At 38.9% G+C, this 25,465-nt stretch overlaps 1 protein-coding gene across 5 annotated transcripts in view; it reads right to left on the bottom strand.

The window, feature by feature from the left end:
* LOC131971343 (rap1 GTPase-activating protein 1-like) overlaps window positions 1-25,465 on the bottom strand; it is a 54,320-nt gene that overhangs the window by 6,078 nt on the left and 22,777 nt on the right. Inside the window, exons 3-19 of one of the 5 annotated variants that reach the window (XM_059332745.1) lie at window positions 22,497-22,590; window positions 16,156-16,191; window positions 14,677-14,724; window positions 14,162-14,200; window positions 13,829-14,020; window positions 12,019-12,122; window positions 11,494-11,572; window positions 11,341-11,394; window positions 10,241-10,324; window positions 9,092-9,192; window positions 8,791-8,920; window positions 6,648-6,803; window positions 6,490-6,561; window positions 6,293-6,379; window positions 5,525-5,665; window positions 3,203-3,334; window positions 617-694 (exon numbers count right to left, since the gene is read on the bottom strand). In XM_059332745.1, the coding sequence (XP_059188728.1) occupies window positions 617-694; window positions 3,203-3,334; window positions 5,525-5,665; window positions 6,293-6,379; window positions 6,490-6,561; window positions 6,648-6,803; window positions 8,791-8,920; window positions 9,092-9,192; window positions 10,241-10,324; window positions 11,341-11,394; window positions 11,494-11,572; window positions 12,019-12,122; window positions 13,829-14,020; window positions 14,162-14,200; window positions 14,677-14,724; window positions 16,156-16,191; window positions 22,497-22,590 (1,627 nt within the window). Of the gene's footprint in view, window positions 1-616; window positions 695-3,202; window positions 3,335-5,524; window positions 5,666-6,292; window positions 6,380-6,489; window positions 6,562-6,647; window positions 6,804-8,790; window positions 8,921-9,091; window positions 9,193-10,240; window positions 10,325-11,340; window positions 11,395-11,493; window positions 11,573-12,018; window positions 12,123-13,828; window positions 14,021-14,161; window positions 14,201-14,676; window positions 14,725-16,155; window positions 16,192-17,772; window positions 18,800-22,496; window positions 22,591-25,465 lie in introns of those variants that run through there. The other 4 variants (XM_059332746.1, XM_059332748.1, XM_059332747.1 and 1 more) reach the window with 4 other exon arrangements.

Below are 25,465 nucleotides of genomic sequence, written 5' to 3'. Positions count from 1 at the left end.
GCTCCAGGGCCAACCACTAAATGTGCTTTCTCAGCGACTGCTTTGTTCATTCAATCTCCCTTTAAAGCTCTCAAAATAAGAACTTGAAAAGCCTTTTAACTCAATGTGGCTTCAAAGAGCAGACAGAGGGTTCATTTTTTATATATAATTTCTTTGTAAGGGGGTCATTAAATCATTAATATTCATCATTCTTAAACAAATGGAGAATTAAGCATAGTGCAATTTAAGTATATAGAATAGTAACAGAAGTACAGCACAGAAGAGAAGAAGAAAATCTACAATATTACAATAAGGAGCCTTAAAATATGATTTTTACTGTGTATTTTTTACTTATTTCTCACTTCTTATGATTTCTTCTTGGTAGTTAAATCCCAAACATTGGAAAAGACAAATATATTAATTAATGAGAAAATGTAGAGAATTTCTATATGTTTTGTTTTATCACAGGTTGAGATAATGCTCTTTATACAATGCATCCTCTGTGTAACACACAGTGCACACTATGAATGCAGAGTGCTGACATGTATAGAGGAAAAGTGTTTGATGCAGTGGCCATGCAGACAAAAAAAAAGAGGAGAAACAAGTAGTTAGAGAGTAGTTAGAATTAGACATGAACCTCTTCTACTGTTCCTATCCCTATGGCACTGCCTCGACGTCCATATTTACTGGGACTTTTGCCTGGGACAAGCAATGACTGAGCCGTACAGGAAGAGGAGAGAGAGACAGACAGAGAGAGAGAGAGATGTGATGAGGACAGATGACAAAAGGAAGAGAGGGCAGTAAAAAGAGGGGGAGAAAAAACATGAGTTTTACACAAATATATATGAGCTTTCATGCAGTCAGTCATAAACAAAATACAAAGAACGTGTTAACTGCAGAATACGGAGAGGGACAGTTTGGCTCCGTGGGTGAGACACAGGCTGCTGAATGGGGGAGAAGTGATGAGTCAGTTATGTGCCTGCGAGGATGAAGAGGAGATAAAAACAGCAGAGGAGGACATTCAGCATGTTAAACATTAGGGTTCACATCAACAGTGGGTTATGAGCAAAAAGCAAGCTTGAGTTAGATTCATTAATACGGCATGTTGGTTAATAATAATGGTTAGTTTACGAGGCAATTTTCAATGTGATTGAGAAATACAGTGGGTAGTGTTTCATAATGCAGGGCTCCACACTAACTTTGAGGCCAGACTGGCAACCAGGCGTCAGCTTTCTGTTGTGGAAACTAAAAATATGGTAATTTTCAGTCACTTTTAGATCATTAAGATGTTATGCAGTAATATGTCAGCCTAATAATGAAAATGTGATATAAAAGAATAAAGGCTATATTCCATTAACCCCAAAGAAGTAAAATAAAGAAGTATGTGTTTATCTGATAATTTACAGAATTTGAATTTTCAATTAAGCTGTCCACCTGGAATACAAAATATACAAAAAATTAGTGGTTCTGCTGTTATTGTGCTCTTTTATGGATAGCTTGTTCATCACAATTTCCCTTTCAAATGTTGGTTTTCTGTTTGTCCCTCCACATTTCTATTGGCCCTTTAGCAATGAAGTCTTGGATTATGGGTCATTTAAGGTTGAATTGGTCTTAATTATGCCTGGATAGCTGAATCTCACTTACAGCTACTGGACTTGATGTGTCACTTATCAAAGTGTATTTAGTACAGGCTTTGCGGTATAATTTTCCATCTAGCTCAAAGATGGCACGATACCTTTTAGTTTTTCTTCCAGGTAATCTGGTTATTTGATTGAACCAATTTCCACATTCTTTTGCAAAGTGGCGGGCTAGTGGACATTTTCACCCCACAGTTAAACAACTTATTTTGTTTGCCATTTTCTCTAAAACAGCAGTCCCGCCGAGCCAAACCAATCTGGGCTGCACCCATTATTATTCTGGTTCTGGTTCTGGCTGTAACAACAACATTTAAATATTACTTCTGTAACAAATGTTTAAGTGTATTTATTTTAGGGAGCACATTGTGTCATTTGGGATCCCTATTTTATATGTTAAAATTATATGGTATTTGATATGTTTATATGTTAAGTCTAAATGAATGAATGAATCAGTTGCCAGTTTTTCAAAATTGTTGCAAATGGCAACAGTTACTGTCGAGCCCTGTATAGATTTTTTTTTTTCTTAAATACAAATAAGAGAATTTCCATGAAAAATATCATACCCTCAACCTCCCCAAAATATACATTATATATACTGACTGGCCACTTTATTAGGTCCACTTGTATGACCCTAATGTGATCCAATACAACATATGCATCCATACATTATGCCTTTACAAAAATAATGATATTTAGTTTTGATTGGCGCTTTCAGAGAGTTATTAATTTACCTATATTTTCATTATAGAGGTTGCAGTTTGCAGTAGTCTTGAACTGGGGTACATTATATTAAAAGGTGTTTCTAATATTTTGGCCAACCAATTTACATACAATATAGAATATTAGAAAAACCTGTCAATATAATGCACTCTAGTTCACCACCACCACCCGCTGTGACCTCTATAATAAACATAAAGTAGAATTATCACCTTTCTGACAGACATCAAAACCTGAAAAACTACAATCTTTGTAACTGTATGTAGAGTTAATTGCATCTGATGTATAACATCATACTGGTGTACCTAATGAAGTGGCCGGTCGCTGTATATACATATTGAGTTGATAACAGAACCAATTATATAAAAAACTTTTTTTTACCTTGCGATAGAAATCATTTGAGTCATTTGTTCATAATCACAATCAAAAAATAAAGGCCACACGCTTTAGTTATCAGGACACATACACGCATAAAACAGGATTCAACAAGCATTCATAAAAATTCAAGTGAGAACTTATTAAACAATGCAGGTGCATGGGGATTCAAATAAAGAGAACACAGGTAAGTGTTAGAAGCATCTTTAACCCCGGGGGAGAAATTCACCATGTGTCCTAGAAGCAATCAAGTCACATATGAGTGTCCAGTCAGTCCATCTTGTGGTGGCAGACAATGTGCATCCATTGCAATGTGAGAGCTGAGTTTAAGACTCGGGTGTAAATGCTCCACTCGAGCCCTTCATTGTGAGAAATTAGTGCAGCAGGCAAGTGAGGGGGGAGCGGGCACGCACTCGAGTAGAAACTGCTAGGGGGGAGGCAGAGGGAGCGAGACTCGCCTCACTCAAGACCAGGAGGAGTGGGGCAGTACTTACTATCCCTGGGATTTTGGGGCTCTCTGCCGGATCATGGTTAAAGCTGCTGCTGAGGCTAGTGGAGAATGAGTGCTGCTTCTTGAAAGTAAGACCCATGGCGTCCATTGACTGGCTCCTGCTGCGGATCACTCGCTACAGAGAGAGACGAGGAGGAGGAGATACATTCAGATGGCGCTGACCTTGTGACCCCTCAGCACCGCTGGACACTGTTACGGGCCGAGAGGAGCCTCAGGGCCGTCCCTGAACACTGACCACTACAGGCAGAGAGCGCTGGCCTGATTCTAATCCTCACAGACAAGGAAGCGACAGAGAACACTGCTAAGCTTTAATGCCCAGAGGGGGGTTCAGATGAGTCATTATGTTAGATAGGTGGGAGGAGGAGAGAGGGGAAGTGGAAGGACCAAGTGGCTCACAGATGTCTGAGTTTAGCCAGGAGAAGGTTTAAAGCCCAGCACACCCTCTTTGCAGCCATGGAACAGAGTGAAGAGGCAAAGGCATCTGATGGTGAAAGAAATCTATCCATTCGCTTTGATTTTATGACAAGCAGAGATGACAGAATCTAAATTAGGGACCAGTCACTCGACACTGGCACATGTGGAGAGCGCAGCAGCACAAAAAAAGCACAGAGGAAGAAAAAGCTGGGAAGCCAAGAGTGGTGTGCTCCAGCGGGACAGAGCAGCAGAGGTTCTCTTCATTCAAATTAATAGATTGAAGGAGATTGATAAACCCTTACAGCCCACAGTTTGATTGACAGATAAGAACAATCCTAAGAGACATCCACAGAGGAAACATCTGACAGGTGGTACAAGAACAGGTTACTGTTACTACTGTAGATACCAATTCTATTCTTCTGTTCCTGTGCAGCAACAATGATCTCAGTCTTATAATGACACTTCAAGGTACACTACCGGTCAAAAGTTTTAGAACACCCCAATTTTTCCAGTTTTTTATTGAAAATCAAGCAGTTCAAGTCAAATGAACAGCTTGAAAGGGTACAAAGGTAAGTGGTGAACTGCCTGAGGTAAATAAAAAAAGGTAAAATATAACTTACATTTCAGAATTATACAAGTAGGCCTTTTTTCAGGGAACAGGAAGTGGGTTAACAACTTAACTCTATGGAGTCTTGGGCTATTTTGTCCATTTTTGAATTCTTTTCATGTCTTTGTAAGTCATTTTGTGTCTTTTTTTAGTCATTTTGGGTCTTTTTTTAGTCCTTTAGTCCAACATAAAATGTGATTTTGAATCTTTTTTTTTTACTTTCAAAACACTATCATGCTCAATAAAGAATTTTAAATGTTGCAAATGTGCATTAATTTCAGAGTACACTGAGACATTAAACTGCATCATTTTCAATTAAATTCTGGAAAAGTTGGTGTGTTCTAAAACTTTTGACCAGTAGTGTATAGTCACATTTTGGGAATTTTCTTGCTGAGAGTTAGATGAGAAAGAGTTAGCGTAGCTGTGTGGGAATAACATGATCTAGGAACTGGCACCTCTGATGCTCGCAAATTAACAAATTTTCTAATTTCGCTCAATCTAACCAACGTATAAAGCAAGGAATATTTGTGTGTGTGCGCTAGTGTGTCTGTCCTTCACATAGCTGGAAAACTATTCATCCAATCTAGTACACACTTGGTGGGTGTATTGTTGGGGGCCCAGGGGAGTGCAGTCTTGACTGTGATGAATTTGGCCAGTTGGTGGCACGATAGCAATGGCTTTTACATTTAAGTCTGGAATTCTTTTTAAGGTGAATCCTAGGGGAAAATATTTTTTCTACTCCTACAAATTAAGAGAAATCACCACCAAATTTGGTCCATACACAACATGCATGTATAACATTTCTTTGCCTATCTCAAGAACTATTCATCCAATCGACTTCACACTTGGCGAGTGTATCGTTGAGGATCCAAGTCCATACAAAAGCCAAAGAGTAAAAAGGAAAAGGTGTGGTTTTACAAGGAGTAATGTGGGTTCTTCTATCCTAAAAAACAGTCCAGCTGACCTATGGTAGCTGCTTTCTCCTGTTTACAGTCTTCGTGCTAAGCTAAGCTAACCACTTCATATTTAGCAGGCACATGAGAGTGATATCAATTGTCTCATTTAACCCTCAGCAACGAAAAAAGACGAATTCTGTACGTAAAAAACAGTTTTCCTATCTCAGTATTAGCATAGCTTAAATGTAGAATTTAAATAATTACAAATGACTTTGTTTATGCAAACATGTTTTAGAATATAGTATTTTCTTTCTTTTGTTGCAAAGAGCTGCAGAGAGTAAAGCTGTGGGTTTGAAGCCCCAGCCTCTGCTGCTGCCGCTCCAGTTACCTTGAAGGACTCAAAGAAGCCCCCTCCTCCTGCACTCCCATTTTCCAGTTTGTCGTCGTCTCCTCCAACACCCATCATGGCCTGGCTGTTCACATGGAGCTCCTCATAAAGGGTCTCTAACAAGGCCGACCGCGTTCGCTCCTAACACAAAATACACAAAGAAAATGAAAAGAAACAAATGACACTTTCAAAGTACACTGTAAAAAAACCCCTGTTGTTTTCACGGTAAAAAACATAGTACTTTTTTTAATATTACGGTAAAATGATATTGGCACTGTTGATTTCACGTTTAAGATTGTCATTTTATTCCATTTCTTACTGTATAAATAGAAGGTTTTCCATCAAAAGAAACGCTTTTCCATATAATTGACGAGAAAATATTTTATAAATGCCGCATGAATTAAAGATTTTACCATTAAATATTGCAGTATATTTCTGTTAGAGATATGGTGTTTAGTACATTTAACAGTGAAAAAAATTATTTTTTACAGAAGATAAATGCAAAAATAACAGTGGTGGCTTGTATATATATTACGTTAAATACATATTACAGTGTATTTTATAGTGGAGAAATGTATTTTTCAAAAAACAAAACTGTAAATAATACTGTTTTGGCACTGAACTTTGAACTGAAAATTGGAACTGAATTAACACATTTATCATTTAACGGTCTTTTACTGTCGTGGTTTAGCAGTTTTTCACCGTAAAATCTACAGACATTTTTTACAGTGTACCGGAAAGGTTTTAAATGCTGTTTCAACAATTTACCTCTAATTTGGCAAATTTCTCAGCTTTGTAGCAGGCATATTCTGCGTTGATGAGCTTAGTAAAAAGAAATTCGTGGAATTCAGCACTCTGGAAAGGGAGAAGAAAAGAAACATCATGTTAGGAATTAAATTATGACAAAAAGGGGGAAAGTACATGGGCTCTGGGATACAGTATCTACAAGTTGTTCTTTCTCTTACTTTTTTAAAGACAGCAGGGTTTGGGAGGGCTGGGCCAAAGAAAGGTACATCATCTCTTGCCGTCACTGACACCTGAGAGTTAAGATTAAGATGGAGTTTATTAAGTGTATGTATTATCACAGAAGGTAAAGTCAGGACATAGTAGGAAGATCTGTCACCTTGTAGAGAACATTGTCAGAGCAGGGGTTCACCACTTGGACCACAATGTAGGCGTGGAGAAAGTTGGAGGCAATCATGTCTGGTACAAAGGGAGTGTTTTCCTCTTGGAATAAGATGGCCACAATGTCGTTTCCTATGTGCCTCTTTCTCTGCAACTGCAACACACCAGACACAAAGCAATTCATGACAAATTAATTAAGAAGTAAATTAATGCAAGTATGCAAGACAGGTGTTTTAGAATGAAAGAGTGCTCATGCGAAGCACCGGATGATACGAATAAATGTTATTTGTTATCTGCAGGTTTCAGAAAGCTGAAATAATGAGGACACATTTAATGAATTTAGAAGACAATAAAGAAGAGAAGCTTTTGTTGCCGTTCCTAATAAGTGTTGATAAAGCCCCAGTCTAATTCAAAGAATACTTTTTTTTAACACCAATGACAAAACAAAGCTGGAAGATCTGGCATACTGCCAAGTGAACTGTGTGAAACTATTGAAAAGGGAAAATATAGTATTTTGGCAGTATTTGTGTTTAATAAAGAGCATTAAATGACAACTGCTTTTCTTACTTAAGAATTCATCCCTGATTTGTGCAGTATATAGGCTGTTTCCAAATCCATATTTCTATCCTAACTTGGTTAGAGAGATAACAGAAACCTAACCTAACACTAATACTAATAATAGATATCTTTCCTAATCTTGACCTGTCTGGAGTTTGTATCCCTAAAATGTTTCTTTTTCCTATTTCCTTAATTGGTTAATTTATTGGTTGATTAAATATTTTTATTATCTTAAAGTCCAGGTAAGGCAAAAAACATATAAGTGATCTGAGTTTTCCATACCACCGAAAAAAGTGTTATTAGACACCCAGCCAAATTTCAATCTGAAAAAAACAACAAAACGCTTCAGACATTGTGGGGAATAATGAATGGGGGAAAACAGTTTAATGGTCTAACTCCAAAATTCTGTCATATATATAGTTTTAACCCTTTTTACATGTTGTACGCTATTATTTTGTCCCTTGTAAAATATGTTTTCATGCAAATCTCTGATTTTACTTTACCCAGACTTTAAATGTACACTGTAAACAACAATCTGTTTAATTTATGGTAAAATACTGGCAGCTTTGGTTGCCAGAACTTCACCGTAAAAATTACAGTGAGTAGATTTTCTACTGTAAATTTAATTGTATATATCAGCAAAAACTGTAATTTAGACTGAATATTCCCATCATTTTTAGGGTAATTGTATAATTGTGACATCATGGTATTTCTCCATTAACTTTACATGAAAATGTTATATATTTTTTACAGCAACACTGTGTGTTTCCTACAGTTTATGATAGTTAAAGTAAAAGTTCTGTGCTATTCTTTGATTTACAGTAATTAAAAGTGTCTATTATGGTAATATACAATTTTTTATTTCACGCCCTATTTATGATGCAATTTGACAGTCTTTTACTGTAATTTCTACAAACATTTTAACAGTGTAGGGCTATTATCTGTTTGATAGTTGTTCTGCATACAAAAAGAGTAGCTCAGGCCTGACTCTATAAGTCACAATTATTAAACAAACCTTTACTGTTACAGAGTCAAATAGAGTAGCTGTTGTGTCCTGAAACTACAGCCTCCAGTGCTGAAGGAATAACTGAATGCATGTGAAAGTCTAAAGCACCACCAGGGAGTGCTGTTTCTCTTGGTGACAGCGTGAAGAAGCGCTGATTGGCTCAAATGAGACAATTCCCACTCACACACCCACTCCTGCTGAGGAGATTGAACATATAGACCTTGCCTCATCTGTGTTTGTACAAATCCTGCCAGCAAATGGTGTGAGAGCTTGTGCTAATTAATCAGTGTTTGTGTGAATATGTGAGGCGGAGAAGGAGGAGGACTCGGTTGTGTGAGCAATGTGCTTAAATTGCTGTCGGGAGGAGTGCAGCACACATATGCAGCCACTAAAACATACATTTAAAGTGATTCATGTTTACTACCAGTGTTTGTTTTTTTGCTAATATATGCTGTGGGTGTTGGGCACAACAGGGAGGTACATGCAAAATATGGTACTACAATAAGCAGAGGGAACCTGTCTGACTGCTTGCATTGAATTATGAAAGGTGTGTTAGTCTGGTATTGTATTACAGTACCTGCTGGGTGTCCCCATCTGTGTAAGGCAGCTTTGTGGACACATGGAACATGACCTCTTTGTTGCGGTAGTTGCAGTAGACAGATTCAGTGCCAGTCTGCCCATGAGTCACGTCTAACCCACCACGGAAACTGCAAGCACACAGAAGCATATCTAACAAGATATTCTCCTCCATCACTGCAGTACCATGACCATCACTCCTATAGCAAGCCTGATGCAATAAATAAATGGCTGCTGGCATCATGTTAGGAAATGTATGGTCGAGTATTTATAGTGCCTTCAAACCAGAGTTAGATCCTTACCCTTTAAAGTTGTGCAGCTCAATTTTCTCTCCTAGAAACTCCAGGAATTCTACAAAGGCAGGACTCTCTTCACTGTTGCCAAACAGCTCTTCCTCTGAAGTCTGTAACCGGAAAAAAAACCTCATAAGCATCAAGGCTTGGAGGACAAAATAAATTCAGCAGCAGTGCTGGGGTAATCTGTACGTTAGACTGTGCATGGTATAGAATGCTACAGTCCAGTAAGAAACCATGTGTGCATTATTTTAAAAAAGCGAGCAGTAAGGAAAATGTTTAAGAAGTAAAATAAAAACTGATCACAAGAGTAAGATTTGCATACTAGAGTGCAAGCAATGGCACAATGAGTTGGTATGATTTACTGCAACAGATAATTAGGGTCAATAACTGGATCCAGGCAAGTGAAGTGTATCGGGTGTGTGTTTGTTCAAACACACTGCATTTGCATTTCAGATCAATTACAACTGTGTGTATAACAGAAGGTTTAAAGACGGGCTTTAGGAAAAGCTTGTGCAAAATAATCAGCTGTGATGGACAGTTGATTATGTGCTGACAGCAAGTGGAGAGGTGATGTGAAAACAAAAGCCTGTTTCGCACACAAACACGTCTGAGATGAAGCTTCTGTTATGCATAGATTATTTCTGTATGCACTATGCCTACTTATCCATCATGCCCTTCCCCACTTAGCACCCCACCTGAATAGGAAATATCCGGAAGGATGAGCAGAGGGTCCTCACTGTCTTTGTGGCGATGGCCCTTGTCTAATTTCCAGTGTATTTAACAATGTATTTAGTATTTTGCAGGCTTTAAGGAATCACTACTATAGATCTCTACACCCTAAGGTGTCCATTCAGAGGTACAAGTGCCCTCGGCAAAGCATTGAATAGATCCTCTACCCCCGACATAGTAAACAAGAGGACTGTGATTGCCTCAGAAAATGAGCAGGAGAGTTGAAGACAGCCGCAGTCACTGGGCTGCACTGAAAGCTATAATTAAGACAGAGGAGGACTGAGAATAATCAGCTTCCTTGAGAAAATCTGTTATTCTCATTCTCCACGGACTGAATAGACTGAACATAAATAATACATGCACATCCACAGAGCCATCTCTGATCAAACAACTGCATCTTTCCTTTTAGTTTACGTCCACACTCACCTGTCCATACTTCTGATAAATGACCCCAAACTTGAAATTGTTGCTTATCACATGTTCATCGAAGGTGACAATAAGTCTAGAAGCCTTTAAAAAAAAGGATATAGAAAAAGAAACATTCAGGTTCACACATTTTCACACAAGTCTGCGTCAAAGATCAAATTCTTGCAGACATCTCCATGTGTCAAATGTTTTCACCAAATCACATTTATTTTAGACAGATTATTGACAATTTTAATCAATTCTCAAGGTATAACCATGGTATAATATAGCACCAAATCTGTGTAACAAATGGTATTAACCCCAAAATATCTGCAACAATTATAAGACATAACTGAGCGTGGGAGTTGTGATTATGTACTTCCGTGACTTCCATCTGCATCTCAAATTAATCTTCAGGTTCCCAGCATTTAGATGATGTACACCACTTCTATGTGGCATTTACTGCTGACCTTTTCTCTACCCTTGAACATCGCTTGTTCCCCCATCTCTCTTTTAAAAAAGGGGTGGGGGCAGAACAGTAAGAGGTTTCTTGCTAAAATGCTTCCAACAAATTCCACAATCCTCCGCTTGTGTGAAAAGGTTTTAAAAGCTTGCCTGAAACTGATATTTACATTACATTACATTACATTACATGTCATTTAGCAGACGCTTTTGTCCAAAGCGACTTACAATAAGTGCATTCAACCTGATGGTTGCTAAGGAGTGCTATATGTTAAAGAAGAAAAGAAGAGAAAAGAACAAGAGTTTTTTTTTTTTTTTTTTTAACCGAGGTATTGTTGGAAGAGGAAGGTCTTCAGCCTGCGGCGGAAGATGTACAGGCTGTCTGAGATCCTGATGTCGGTAGGGAGCTTGTTCCACCATTTATATGATCATTTATATGACCATTGATATGAAGCTTCAAATAAAGTGGGTGTCAAGTTATGGTGTTTTAAATATGAAATTCCTTCTTTTTGTTTCTCTGGATAGTGTTTATGGGCGTCTGTCTGAGTATGAATGTGTGTTAATGTGTTAAGACACAGCCCTAGCCTTTAAATCACATGTGTGGGGCTGGAAAGGACACATACTGCAGCTGCAACTGTACAAACTAAGACAGATCTTACTTTTGGATACAGGACAGGAAAAAAGCGGTCCACGTTGACCTCTTCACAGACGAGCTTGGATTAAGAGAAAGAGAGAGAGAGAAAATGTGAGAATGTGGTTTGATATCATGACAGCAGATCCATCTCTGCATAATGAAAACATCCCTTTTTTACCTTGGCCATTTGGACCACATTGGGAAACTCTGTCAGACAGGAAATAGGGATCACATCATGGTAGGTTTTCAGCTTGGTCCTGGTGAAGTCATAAAACAATCAGCATGGTTTCAAAGCCATATAATGTGATCAGATGGCAAAGAGATGATCCGGTATGATCAAACTTCCCCACCCTCGCCTCTCTTTGCCTTCTCTCCCTCCCTCCATCCCCACCCACTCGCTGGCCTAAATAGTCCATCTGTTACTCTGCTCTGGAAATGACAGCTCTGTTGACACTCTCTCCAGCTTTATGACTCTTATGATAACACCCGTGCTGGGAGGATGTGTGTATCCAGTCAATACTGGGCATTCAGGAATAAAGAAAGTGGATTTTACTGCATATATTTCCTGTTGATGGAGAAAGTGCTGACATTATATTTAAGCCTTGACATTCATTACTTCACATGTTCAGGACATCAATTTAAAATGTTCCTCTATAAATTAAACAGACACTGCAATGTGCCATGTAAGCAGAAAGAGCATTACCTGAGCATTAGACGGAGATGTTCCTGGTCACCAATCACATCGTACTTTAGAGAGAACACCAGATGTCCAAGGGCGCTGTCCACTGAATAGTAATTAAAGTGCTCCTGAGGGCACAGTACAAGGATAGGGCCATTAGTATCTATCAAAGACAAACATGTGCATGATGCATGTGCACGAGCTTAAGTCATTACCCATATCCTTCCAATATCTGAGTCCCTTTTCTTCTTCTGTTCTTCTACTACAGACAGATCAAATTTGTTCATATTATGTGAGCGTAAGAACAGGTGGCACAGCCTAATGCATCTTCATTAGCGACAGTGTATGAGGTGCCAAACAGCGAAACTGGTTGCTGCTAGTAGTTTATTCTACAAGGATACGCTTATTGCTTATTCATTTCATTACTATAATGAGCAAGAAGTGAAATTGATTGTGAAATATTCTATGAGAGTAATGAGGCTCATCTGAGAAGGAAGGAAGCTGTTATAAGAAGGACGTTCATGAGTAACATCACTTTGAACACACCTTTTAGAAACTTGTACAAGTGCATTCATTGCAAAAAACAAAACAAAAACGTGACTATTTGATTTTCACTATCATTATATTTAATTGCATGATTGCCAATGTAGAAATTGCACATTGAAAAAAATATGAGCTGACTAGTTTTAGAAATCTAATTAAAAGCAGGGAAGAGATAAAGATGTAAACTGTGAGCTAAGATGGGAGGGAGATCTATGAATATATAACTGTTTTTTTAAAATCCAATTTCATAGAAATCACTCCAATCTAACAAGTTTGCCACTCTTAGTAGTGGCATCAAAATGTTGAAGAAGATGAAAGCATGCTTAATTTAAAGGGACAGTTCGACCCCAAAATCAAAAATATATATTTCTTTCCTCTTACCGGTTGTGCTGTTTAGCAGTTTAGAGTGTTTTGATGTGAGTGACCAAGTGTTGGAGAACTATACAGTATGGCACTTGGCTTATGGTGCTCAAAGTGGCAAAATTACATTTGAAAGAAGTCATGACCCAGTTACTCCAGATAATCCACAGTTCTTGTTTTGAGCAGTTTCTTTTGAGTATAGTTCCTACTTGAAACTACTCACAGCTATTGATAAACAGCATGACAGGTTAAAAAAAAAAAAAAATCTTTTTGGTTTTGCACAATATTTTGATTCTGGAAAACAATAAATAACAGTATAAATATACATATTTACATAAAATGTTATGCCTACTACTATTTTCAGAATTTAAATTTCTACACGGTCACCCATAAAGTTGGAATAAAACTATTTTTTACCCACTGTATTTCCATGAAATGATTGTGACAATGTGTGTTATTATTGATGGATAAAGTGTATATCTTCTCAAAACTGTATTAATCAATCTGTTCCAAACATATCACAATGAAATTACACCACAATTAACAGAGGATTGTGTCTGAGAACAAAATTATTCCAACTTCATGGCCGAATGAGTATAAATAAATTATAGATTAGGAAATCAAGTCCTGTGCATTTACAAATGGAAAGAAGTAAAAGGGAAAATTGAAGCTGTGAAGCAAAATACAATTTAAGTTAAGAGTGAATTTAAGACTACATGAAAGAAGATATAGGAAATGTCTCTGTATGAAAAACAAACATTTGTGAATGAAGTTGTTTAATAAATGATTGTGTTAGGAAATTAGGTATTGTCTGTGTTGTCTATTCTTTGTTTTAATCTTAATATTTGTATTTTCATAAAAGGTCATCTTTGAGCCTGCTAAAATTGTCACAAATATTGTTTGTTGTTTTTTTCATTATTGTGTGGCTAACCTTGCCCAGGAAGTGTTTCCTGTAGATCATGGCTGTTGTGTTACATTCCAGCTTGGTGCGGGTGTTGGGGGACAGAGGTTGCAGTTGTTCTGGTTCCACTGTGTCATTAATATCATGGTTAGTCCCTTCGATCCAGTAACCTCCAAACTGCGGCAGGAGGATGAGAGGAAAGGGGCTTTTTCTGCCCAACACCTGTCCCAAAAAAATGAAAACAACAAAGGCTCAGAAGCAGAACAGTGTAAATGGTAATGTTATTTCAGGACACAAATTAAATTTAACTGACACACGAGCACTTCTGGTGAAAAGTGCTACTGCAGCATATCATCATCTTACCTCATGGACACTTGGGTATGGAATGTAGTCCTCCTCAGTCTGAAAAACAGATTTAAAAAAAGCTTTGTTTTGTCATCAAAGAATAAAAATAACAGCACCGTCCAACTCTATAATCCCAAAGGATGCTGTTTCAGAGTAATTGCATAACTATTATGCAATAAAAATCAGTTTGGCAGCAACACAGGAATCAATGCATTGCTTGATCAAAGTATTATTTGACCCATTGATGGTTTAAAAATACTGTATTACATTATTGTCATATCCTGTTAAATACTTTGCTAAGACTTCACCGTTTCCTGTCTGCAGAGCATCAGAGTATGAATGATTCTGGATTCTAACTGTTGGTAGAAAAATGATGGCAAGGCGAGAGAGCATTGCAGTGCATTATGAATAATACTGTGCCACTGTGTGCTCAAGTAATCAGCCTGTCTGGCAGAGCAAGATATGGCGGAGCGGGCGTGAGACAATGGCCGCGTCATGTGAATAACGCCGTGTCTCTACATGGAGAGCCGTACCTTCAGCGGGGGAGGAAAGGTGCATCTCTGCTCATCCATCCTGCTGCCCTACAACAGGAGAGGGAGAGATAAGAAAACCAGAGGGAGAAAAATGCTTAGTCATCAACACAGCTGCTGCTTTTGCATTCATCACAACTATCTAAACTCAAACATTTGTCGTTGATAAGACATACAAAACAATTTACATAATAATCATGTCCTAAAAGACCACAACAAAACAAGAGAAACCTCATTACATAATGACACAGTTTTCCCGAGAGATATGCAGCAGGCAAATAAGCAAAGTCAGAGAGGAGCAGATGGAAAGATACAGAAAGAGATACATTACAGAGAGAGAGAGAGAGAGAGAGAGAGAGAGAGAGAGAGTTTAGTTTGTTTTTATTTTTTATTTTATTTTTTCTTCTTTTTTTGCTGGGACAGTTAGATTGTATAAATTATATGTTGATTGTAATTCAATGATTGTAAATATTGCTTTCTTTTATTGTTATTAGTTTTTCTTTTCATTTAAAATGAATAACAGAATTATAATAATTTATTGTAAATATTGCTTTCCTTATCTTGTTATCTTTTTTTCTGATGCTTGCTTTGGCAATATATACATTGTTACGTCATGCCAATAAAGCCAATTGAATTGAATTGAATTGAATTGAGAGAGAGACAGAGAGAGAGAGAGAGAGAGAGAGAGAGAGAGAGAGAGAGAGAGAGCAGATACCAAAAGACAATTAAAGGATGCTAAAGAGCAGGCATTTGGGAGTGACTGAAACGTCTGTTAGCCAACAGAGGAAGTGTGGTAATAAGACCCTAGGGCTTTAAAAAGATGCTGAGCTGAGTGACACTCCTGCACTGAAACACCCACTGGACTTGAGGTGTGTGAAAGAGAGGAGAAACAATGCAGAGAAAGAGATGCAGTGATACTAAATCAGGGCTATGTGATGGCGCCCGGCGTCACGCGAGACGATACATCACATCGATATATTGTCTGACTGTAGAAAAAAACACCTCCCTGCATCACAGGGGAATATTTATTTTTAAAATATTCAGTTAGGCCACCAGACGTGAAATATGTTCTGGCCACTGAGAGCTATTATGACTCTAATTACTTGAATATATTCTAAAATAATGACCAATGTGTACTCTGATGCCAAACATGCACAAACTCAATAAGCTCTATCTTAAATCTCTCAGCTTGTTATGTGCGGAGGATTAAAATAAACATCCTTCAGAAACCAGGAGACAGTTTTTTGAGGTGCTGTGCTGTCAGCCAGTGTTACAACCAGAGTGTTAACAGCTGAGAAATACATATAATGCTCTGACAAATCTCCTGTGAAACCACCATATCCTTGTCATGAACAGTGTTGTGGTGGAGGAGAGGGCCAGAGTGCTGCAGAGTTAGGCAGAGACACACTCGCTGGTTAGTCACTGGGTGAGTACAGCTCAGAAAGCCGAGACAAACATACAAAGACCAGCGCACCATCTTACCTGCATCTTTTCAATCATTTCAAATAAATCAGGGGTCTGGAGAGAGGAGAGTGACATGACATGTTTTGAGTTCATTTGTTGGGTAGTGAGGTTTTTCTTTTCTTTTCTTTTTTACAGCAGTGAGTCTGAATGTAAGAGTTAGAGTATAAGTTTGGTTTCCCCACAGTTACTCCAACCAAGAATAGTACAGAAATACAAATTGTATATGTGTATATATAAAAAATAGTAGTAAAACAGCAAAATATACAGACTTAAGAAAAACTATCATTGCACAAGTAAGCAGGTGACAATAAATTATAATAAATGTTAAGGTGTGAGGTGTAAATGTGCTAACACTATTAAAAGTCCAGGTTTGGTCTATTGACTGATAATAATTAAATATGTTTCTCTTTTCTTCTGAATTTATTATAACTTAATATGTAGAAAAATATTGAAGTGGCAACTCTTTCCTTTGCCACTAACTGGGTTTGTACAGTTAATATATACATATAGTACTACACATAGTAGTAGTAGTAGTAGTAATAGTAGTGGTGGTAGTGGTAGTGGTGGTAGTAGTGGTAGTAGTAGTCGTAGTGGTAGTAGTAGTCGTAGTAGTAGTAGTAGTAGTAGTAGTAGTAGTAGTAGTGGTAGAGGTGGTAGTAGTAGTAGTGGGAGTGGTAGTGGTGGGAGTAGTAGTCGTAGTAGTAGTAGTAGTAGTAGTAGTAGTGGTGGTAGAGGTGGTAGTAGTAGTAGAAGTAGAAGTAGTAGTAGTAGTAGTAGTAGTAGTAGTAGTAGTAGTGGTAATAGTAATAGTAGTAGTAGCAGTAGTGGTAGTCCTAGTGGTGGTAGTAGTAGAAATAGTAATTGCAGTAGTAGTAGAAGTAATACTAATAGTGGCAATAGTAATAGTAGCAGTAGTATAAGTATCATCAGTAGTAATACTGTTAGACTTCACTAACTAGCTATAAAAGCACAAAAACAGGAATCCAAACAGACTTATTTGGGGTTTTGGAATGATAGTGCTGCATAAAAAGTACTGTAAACACTATTACAGGTATTACAGGTATAATGACATAACAATCATTTAATTTATATTATAACTAAATCATAATTTCATCAGTAACCATTTTAAATCAATGTTGTAATTTTAATTTAGGCATTTAAATGATGCACAACCCCCAATACAATTTGCCTTGGATTGTTTTTCAAGGAGACTTTTTAGACTTTTTATCCACCCATGCAATAAATCAATAACCACAGTACACCTGAAGTATTCAAACAGTGCCTGTGTGTGATCACTGCAGAGGCCCAGCAGCACTTGTACTTGTCCTCCTGTTTATCAGCAATTTGCATAACAGTAGGAAACATTCATGACAAAGTGAGGTGATAAAACAGCATAAAATGAGCTGTTAAAAAGTACACAGTCTCCAGGAACTCAAACAGAACATTTTGGTTATTGCTTAGAACATTTCTGTGAAATATAAGTCACAAACTGTCATTCAAGAAAACCCAGTTATATTACTCAGTGCTATCTAATAGGCGTTATGAAGTTGGTAAAGCAAATTATCTGTCAGTTGTTCCCATGACTTGCAGCACTGCCAAAAGTCAGCCTTATATTTACTTTAATTAAAATTTTACCTGATTGCAGCGTGTGATCTGTCGCCTCTCCCTTTCAGTTTGTCACACTATTACACAGCCGTTTGTGACAAACTGGCTTTTCCATGTGAAACACCGGCCTACTTATTTAGATCCCAGCCATAGCTGTTGGATTATTATCCTAAAATCCTAACATACAAAAAAAACTTACACTCAGTTGAGTGTGAACAACTCTAGCTGCTGCAGTAAAAAGCTGAATTACGACAGTCCGTGGAAACGTCAAGAGAAGACTGAAAGGTTCAGCCAGTTGAGCCTGACATAGTCAAATGGTCTGTGTACAGAGCAATCTCGTCGTAGCTTTCAGTGTGAGTATGAGTAAAGTCCTCCACCATGTGCAAACAACAGTCTGCCACAAACCCTGAAAGTAAATAACTCACAACATTAACCAGAGATTAGAACAAGAGGAGCTGTAGTGATCAGCATATTATCTTTAGACTAAAACTACAACTACATAAGCCATAAAACTCTATGGCATGGCATACAGCTCAAAGAAACATTAAACACCTGATCATAGAACTAGAAATGCTCCACAACAAACACACATTTTTCTTCAGCTCATCACTTCAGTAAACATGCAGCATGAACTGTCAACTGTCGCATTTGCAACCTTAATCTCAGTTTGGAGAGGCAGTTGTCCAAGCCTGTGCTGAAAATGCTTTAAATTCCCTGTCTAGTTTTCCATCTGGTGATTTTTTTTTCTCCATCCTGCGTGTTTCTAAAGTAAAGCTACTTACATGGATGGGTTTTCTCCAGTGTGCCTTTGTCATCATTGGAGCATTAAAGTGGTTGTCATGATTCTTAGCCATTTTTAACTTTCCTCAAACCAGCGTCCTGCAGCTTTAAAAGATGTTTCCCGGCCGGCTTCAACAGGTCTGGATTAAACTCGCTCTCTGACTGCTGTGCCTTTGTCAAACTGTAGACAGATGACTGAGTCCCACTGTGACACCCAAGGTAAAGCTTCATCCATGCTGACTTCAACCATGACTTTGTTTGAATCAGACAAAGTTGAGGACAAGAACCGCAGGCTCCCCCAGTGTGTGCTCTAAACATACAACATTATCAGCAAGTGTATGTCTCCGGTTGCACGGAAAAGGCAGCTGCTTGAAGTTTAGAGCCGTAATCCTCTGACTGACGCTCCAGGTGTCTGTCCTCTGCTGATCCTTCTTTGTCACTTTGTAGCTGTGCCGGAAGAAATCCAAATCACATATCCTCCACCTCTGTCTTTATAACCCTATTGTGACTTAGGCTAACAGAGGTGGAGTCCAACTCTTCCTGATGTCCTTTAACAATCTCCTGTTCACAGAGCAACCACTGGACAGTTCCACAATCCCTCTAAAGCAATGTTTTCCATCCAGAATGTCTCTAAAGTAAAGCACTAACATGGATAAAGTAAAGGAGACAAACTTCTTAAAAGGAATCAGAATAAATACGCTAACCGCAGTGGAAAAACAATGGAGACAAACAGCGTTCAGACATCTCATTTTAGCAGAAAAACATTTTGCAGAGATGACCAGAGCGGAGGAGGTGTGGGGATCCACAGGGAGCCATGCTGGCATACAGTGCAGCTGTTAGTGCTCAGACCTTTCATTATGGGAGTTAATAGGCTCGTCATTATGACAAGAGGCAAAATTAAATGTGCAAGACTTCTCAGGTGCATCTCCGTGTATCCTTGCAGAGTTAATTAGAACTTCGACCAGCTTCAGATAACTGAAGATTATCAGAAGGATGCAGGGGCTTGTATTTTTTTTCTCTTCTTTGATTCAAACTATGTCTAGGTCTTACTTCTGCTTTTTGGTTTCAGCTAATTTAGGATTGTTGAGGATCACAGTATCAACCCAAATCTATAGAAGGTTGTATGAATTCCTGCCTTAACCTCAACATACGACAGAAAAAAGTATATTTGCATTAAGAACCCCATCCCAAAACAATGAAGCAGCACTGTCCACAAACAGTGACCATATTTGAGGTTTGGTGTGTGTGTGTGTGTGTGTGTGTGTGTGTGTGTGTGTGTGTGTGTGTGTATCCTGAGGCTGTTCTTTTAATCCTATTTGTACAGGTTACTAGGATCTCATGATTGTCTGTCTTGAGATACAGTCGTGAACAGGAACTGTGGAGCAAACTGAAAATAATGGCTATGCTATGTGTGTGTGTGTGTGTGTGTGTGTGTGTTTCTTTAACATCTCCAAATGCAGCACTATTAAATGTATACAATGCAGAATGTATATACTCATCATCACCATTACAGTAGAATAGATCTTGTCCTCTGCCTCTATCTTTTGTTTCTTTTCTTTTCTTTTGTGTTCAAGACATTTCTGGCCATAGCACAAAGCTAAGAAAATAGCCAACTCAGTGCCAAAAAACTGCAACAATTTTTTTTTTAACCACCTAAATAAAGGCCTACCCTAAAAATGTTATACCCAATCCACAGCCATTACATTTGGCACTACTTTTCTCAGCCGTATAAATCAACCGTATTGTTATGGCATTCTGACCAAAACAGAAAATCTGTGGCAGTGCACAAAGCATATTAGCATGGAACATTCTTAGAGTGGGCCTTTGTTTAGGTTCTGGTTCTCCAAACTGGGGACGCGCAGACCATCATCTACTGCAGGTAGTACATTGGCTGTGAGTGAGTACCTCATACAACCCCACTTAAAATAATCTGAACTATCCCTTTAAGCAAAAGTAGCAATATCATAGTGTAAAACTACTCCATTACAAGAAAAAGGTCCTACATTTAAAATCTATGTATCCAAGTAAAAGTAAATCAGTATTAGCATCAACAGTACCAAAAATAGAGGTATTCATTCTGCAGAACGACCCATAAATATATATATGATCCATGGATTATACATAATACATAATCCATGATAATGTATTATTTGATGTATGTTTTATATCAATAATCAAAATCTGTAAAGTAGCTTCTGTTGCAGCAGAGAAAAAAAGTATAATGTTGGCTTTCAAAAAAATATAGAAAGTATAAACTAGCATGAAATGGAAATACTTAAATAAAGTACAAGTGCTTCAAGTGTACTTGAGTGAAGATACTTAGCTACATTCCACCACTGAGTATAGCAGTATAGTTTGAATTAGGCAGTGACCAATAAGACCTGGTGGGGTTAATTGCAGATTGACCTGGTTTTTGCAGGGCTCTGATTAAAGTGATACGCTCCTCTGAGTCTTGCCCCACTAAGCCCTTATTATACTGCAGTACATCACATTAACATGCTGTCCCTTAATGTACTCTTCAAATATGCTCTTTTACCGGAAAATTAATAAAATGGGGTTGCAGAGATCAAATATTAAATATAACTGCAACCACCTCGAGTGTATGAGACTGTTTTCATGTGCCAATAAAAACACTTTCTCCTTCAGGATGTCACAAAAAATGGAGCAAAGACTTTGAGCCAAATTTGGAACACCTTCATCGTGGCTGTATGCAAATCTGAAGGCGCACAGAAGTTTCAGAAATCCTCTCCACATGTCTGACTAATTGTAACCAGTCAGTCTGCGGCACCTACAGATGGTGTGTGCTGCAGGGATCAGGAGTGACTGTCAAACAACCAAACCCCCAAATTCTCCTTTAATCCCTTTCTCTTCCCACTCCCGCTGCTCTACTCAGATCAAGTCAGATTGCGAGAAGCGTAAGCCCCATCCAAAAGTGTTAGAGACCTTATGAAACCAGTGAGATGGTATCCACTTTTAATCACCACCAAGCTCAGCTTTGCTCGGTTTCTGAGTTCCCAAAATATCCCTGGCAGGTGTGTCACGTCAGTCACACATGTCTTGAACGTGCCAAAAGGTGGGCATGGTGATTCTGACAGCGAAATGGAACTGATAGCTGCTGAGAAAATCTGAATCAATTTATTGAAATGATTTCCTCACGTTATGCCCTTTATATTCTGCGTCAACAATCACATAAATGCAGTCTTCGCTCATATGATTTCATCTGATCGAGCTAAGCTGATTTATGAGTGCTAGCAAATCTTTTAGTGAGCTGGAGCTGAACTGAATGAAAATGCAGTAAATCTTACAAAGTATATGGCAGAAAATCTATTGCAGGCTTTGGAAGAGCAGAAATCAGCACAACTTGGCTTACCCTTCAAAAAAATCTGCAAAAGTTGATGATTATTTTTAACCGGCACTAAAATAAAACTGGCTGATTGCTTAGGGTGCCATAAAGACAACTGAATAACAACTGAACCCCACACAAAGACCGATTAAACATTACTGACTGAATTCTCTGACACATCCTACATGATGGTGGGGGCGAAGAAGTTTGTCTTTTGATTTAAAAATGACAATTGCTCAGACAGGCTGTATTTTGTTTGCTTTCATGGCATCAGACTTGTGAGTCTTGGATTGAAAAATTGTCGTCATCAAGCTGACAATTCCCTTCTAAAAATAGATTTGTATTAATTGAATCAGGAGAGCATAATCATCCCAGACACGAAGCTGTGTGCACTCTAATTACGTGAGCTAAACAAAAGAAGACGGGAAATAAAAATCAAAGTAACACTGCGAGCAGAAAGTCTGAGTCTAAGTGATTCAAAACAGACAGAACACCAAGCAAGTGTATCCAGACAGAAGCAGGTGTAGGGACACGTGACAAAGATCACAGAGAGAAAGGTCACACAGAGGTCCATCAGATAAGGTCAGGGGTCAAAGTGCACACCCAACCCCCTCCCTGGTTCTACTCCTACCTTGTGGAATGGTGAGGAGGTGTACGGGAGTGTGGGCTGGAACAGCTGGGGCTCTAGTGTTGCAGAAATTCGGGGGTCACTCCCATCTTGTTTCCTGTAATCAGACACACGCAAGAGAACATTCAGTCAGAAAAGGTCACTCAGCCGGAGATCAGCCAGACGATAACAAAAAGGGAATGCCTCAGGAAATATTCCAGGTCCCATTTACTAACAGGATGCGTTTGTATGGACTGTTGGCCTGCAATCGCCTAAAGCTCAAAAACACAGGGTGTCTTGTTATTAAAATTAAGATTTTTTTGCTGAAAAATCTAATTTTCCTTGTTAGTGATCCATTATTTTTATTTATGTCCCTAGAAAGTGAAGCACATTATGTTTTAAACTATGACCAGGTTAAGATCTTAATAATAAGCTACAAATCTAATCAAGACCTCTATGAATCAATGCATTTTTTAACCTTTTTAATGTGGTTTATTATACATATATATATATATATACACACACATACATATTGTAAAAACAATATAAAAATATCAATTGTGGCCATAGTGGCCATCTCTTATGTATAGATATGGTGGTAAAGGGTTAAACCTGATGCCCAGATGTGTTCCTCACCCCTAAATTAACTTATCTTTAGTCATAAATGTATCTCTCTGAACTGCCTAGGAGCAAACAAGTAATGTCTGATACATAAAAAGCCAATATACAGTGTCATTCCCAAAAGATACCGAATCATATTCCTCTGTGCAGGTGACTCATTTCTTTCAGAGCATAACCTGCTCTTCACAAACACTTCAGGGATCTTGGGACACAATACCCATAGTTTCACATTTATTCAAACAGAGAATCTCTCTTCTCAAACACAGGAGAGTAGCACACTCATCTGAGCAATACCACTGTCATGCATCCTTTCTAAACTCAATATCTCCTCCAGGACGGCTTTATCCCCACAGGACCACTGATCGATGCCCCCGCTGAATCCTGTGCCCTATTGACACTGACAACCAGCCGGTTTTCAAAGCAGGCTTTCAATTTGTTTGATTAATTCAGTCAATTTCAAACACGTAAAATAATCGATCAGTGTGGATGTGGATTTGAAATTCTCATGCGATTAAATGAATATTGCTGCGTTTGATGACTGAAGAAGGCTCGGCCCAGTGAAATATGGATCATATATCTGTATCTACAAGGTGATGTGTGCTCCACCAAAGTAATATCCTTCGTTTCATTCAATAACTTAATGAGGCAAAGTGAGTGGACAACTCAAAAACTAATCATATTTCAAGTAGTTAGTGTGTCTGTGCTGACACAGTCAATGTACTTATATGAGTGGATGTATGGAGCTGTGTTGGCCTGGTGCTGAGGACGTAGATAAGACAAACAGCTGCTCAGAAGGGACAGTGACCGAGAAGGAAATCTGTTCATGCAATTGGTAGAGTGTACACAAAATCAAATATAGGTGAAGGAAAGAGGGCATGAATCGTTACCACACAGCGCTGCCTGCTATTACGCAACGAGTGCACCCTCAATCAAAGAAAGTCCTGCATCACTCAAATGAAATGGGAACGATTGCAAATGTGAAGCTTTTCTGAGCAGGCTCAATAAACATGAGCATGGAGAGGAGCTCCAGCAGCAGCTCTCCCATGGGAGAACAGGACGTGAAGGGGCATCAGCTGCCCTAAACTCTTAATTAAAGCTGATGCACAATAGATGGATCCAGGACACACACACACACACACACACACACACACACACACACACACACTTTTATTTCTAACACTTGGTTTAAAGATAGATGTGTAATATATTAAAAGAATGAAGGTAACACTTGTTTGCATGTACAAAAAGCATAATGCATGGCAACTAAAGCATCACATAAATGAATATTCCATCTTTATATTCCACTCTGGCAGCATCAAAACACACACGAGAGTAAAAGTGTCCTGCTCAGTCCATTACAAGCACACATTACACCCTGCAGTTCACACACACCTGCCTGTTCTGCGTGGCATTACCACGTAAGCCCTCCTGCAGATCAGTTTGCATCACTAAGCCACAGCTTCATCCCAACACCACAACAAATTACATAACACACTCCAGCTGGTTATAGCGATGCACGACAGAAAAATCAGCCGCGTGGAGAAGAGGAGAAGAAGAAGAAGTCACAACAAGACATCTTGGCAACCTGATGTCCTGCGTGGAGCGGAGCAGCAAACTTACTCTAACGGTGGCAGCTGGGCGCTCCCTGGGAAGTCCGGACAGTGACCAGCACTCTGGCAGATGACTCACTGTCTGTGCTTCTCCTCCAGTTAAGCTCCCTCTTCCTCCCTCTCTTTCAGTTATCTCCTCTCACTCTCTCTGCGTTTGCTCTCTCTCCAGCTTCAGTCAGCTCACTTGCTGCTCCCCGTCAGTTGTTCACCTGCTGGCCTCACTCTCAGCTCTTCAGAGTGTCGCGCACTCCAAGTGAGCATCCTCTCTGCCGCTGATTCTCCTCCCTCAATCTCTCTCCTCCCACTCTGTCTCTTACACACACATATTTAGTTGTCACTCCCTCCATCTCCACCCTCTTTGTCTGCTCTCAAGCTTGCATGATGTGGTACTTGTCTGAAACCTCGTAGTCTGAACTGCACCCCCCAACCACCACCACTCTTATCCCGATCAAAGCGGGAGACCCCTCCCCCCCCAACATCTATTTAGGGGACGACTGAAGCCTCATGCTCTGAGAGTGAAGGGATCGCAGGGCTGTTTAGGGTAACGGGGGTTGCCTTCAACCCCGACACTGCCTTACAAGCCAGCTGGGGCTGTTGCTGTGGCAACCACATCAGCCAAAAACAAAAAAAACAACAAAACACCCACATTCAAATTCATGATCATTATAATACGGGTTGAACAAGGCGATTATGTCCAACATTAAGCTCCCAAAGGTGAGCCTGTATTGCAGCTTTCTTAATGCTCATTGTGCAGGATGAGGA

Source organism: Centropristis striata, chromosome 5, assembly GCF_030273125.1.
Source record: "Centropristis striata isolate RG_2023a ecotype Rhode Island chromosome 5, C.striata_1.0, whole genome shotgun sequence".
Classification (NCBI taxonomy): domain Eukaryota; kingdom Metazoa; phylum Chordata; class Actinopteri; order Perciformes; family Serranidae; genus Centropristis; species Centropristis striata.
The sequence above is the reverse complement of the archived record's forward strand: the minus strand, read 5'-3'. Positions and strand labels throughout refer to the sequence as shown.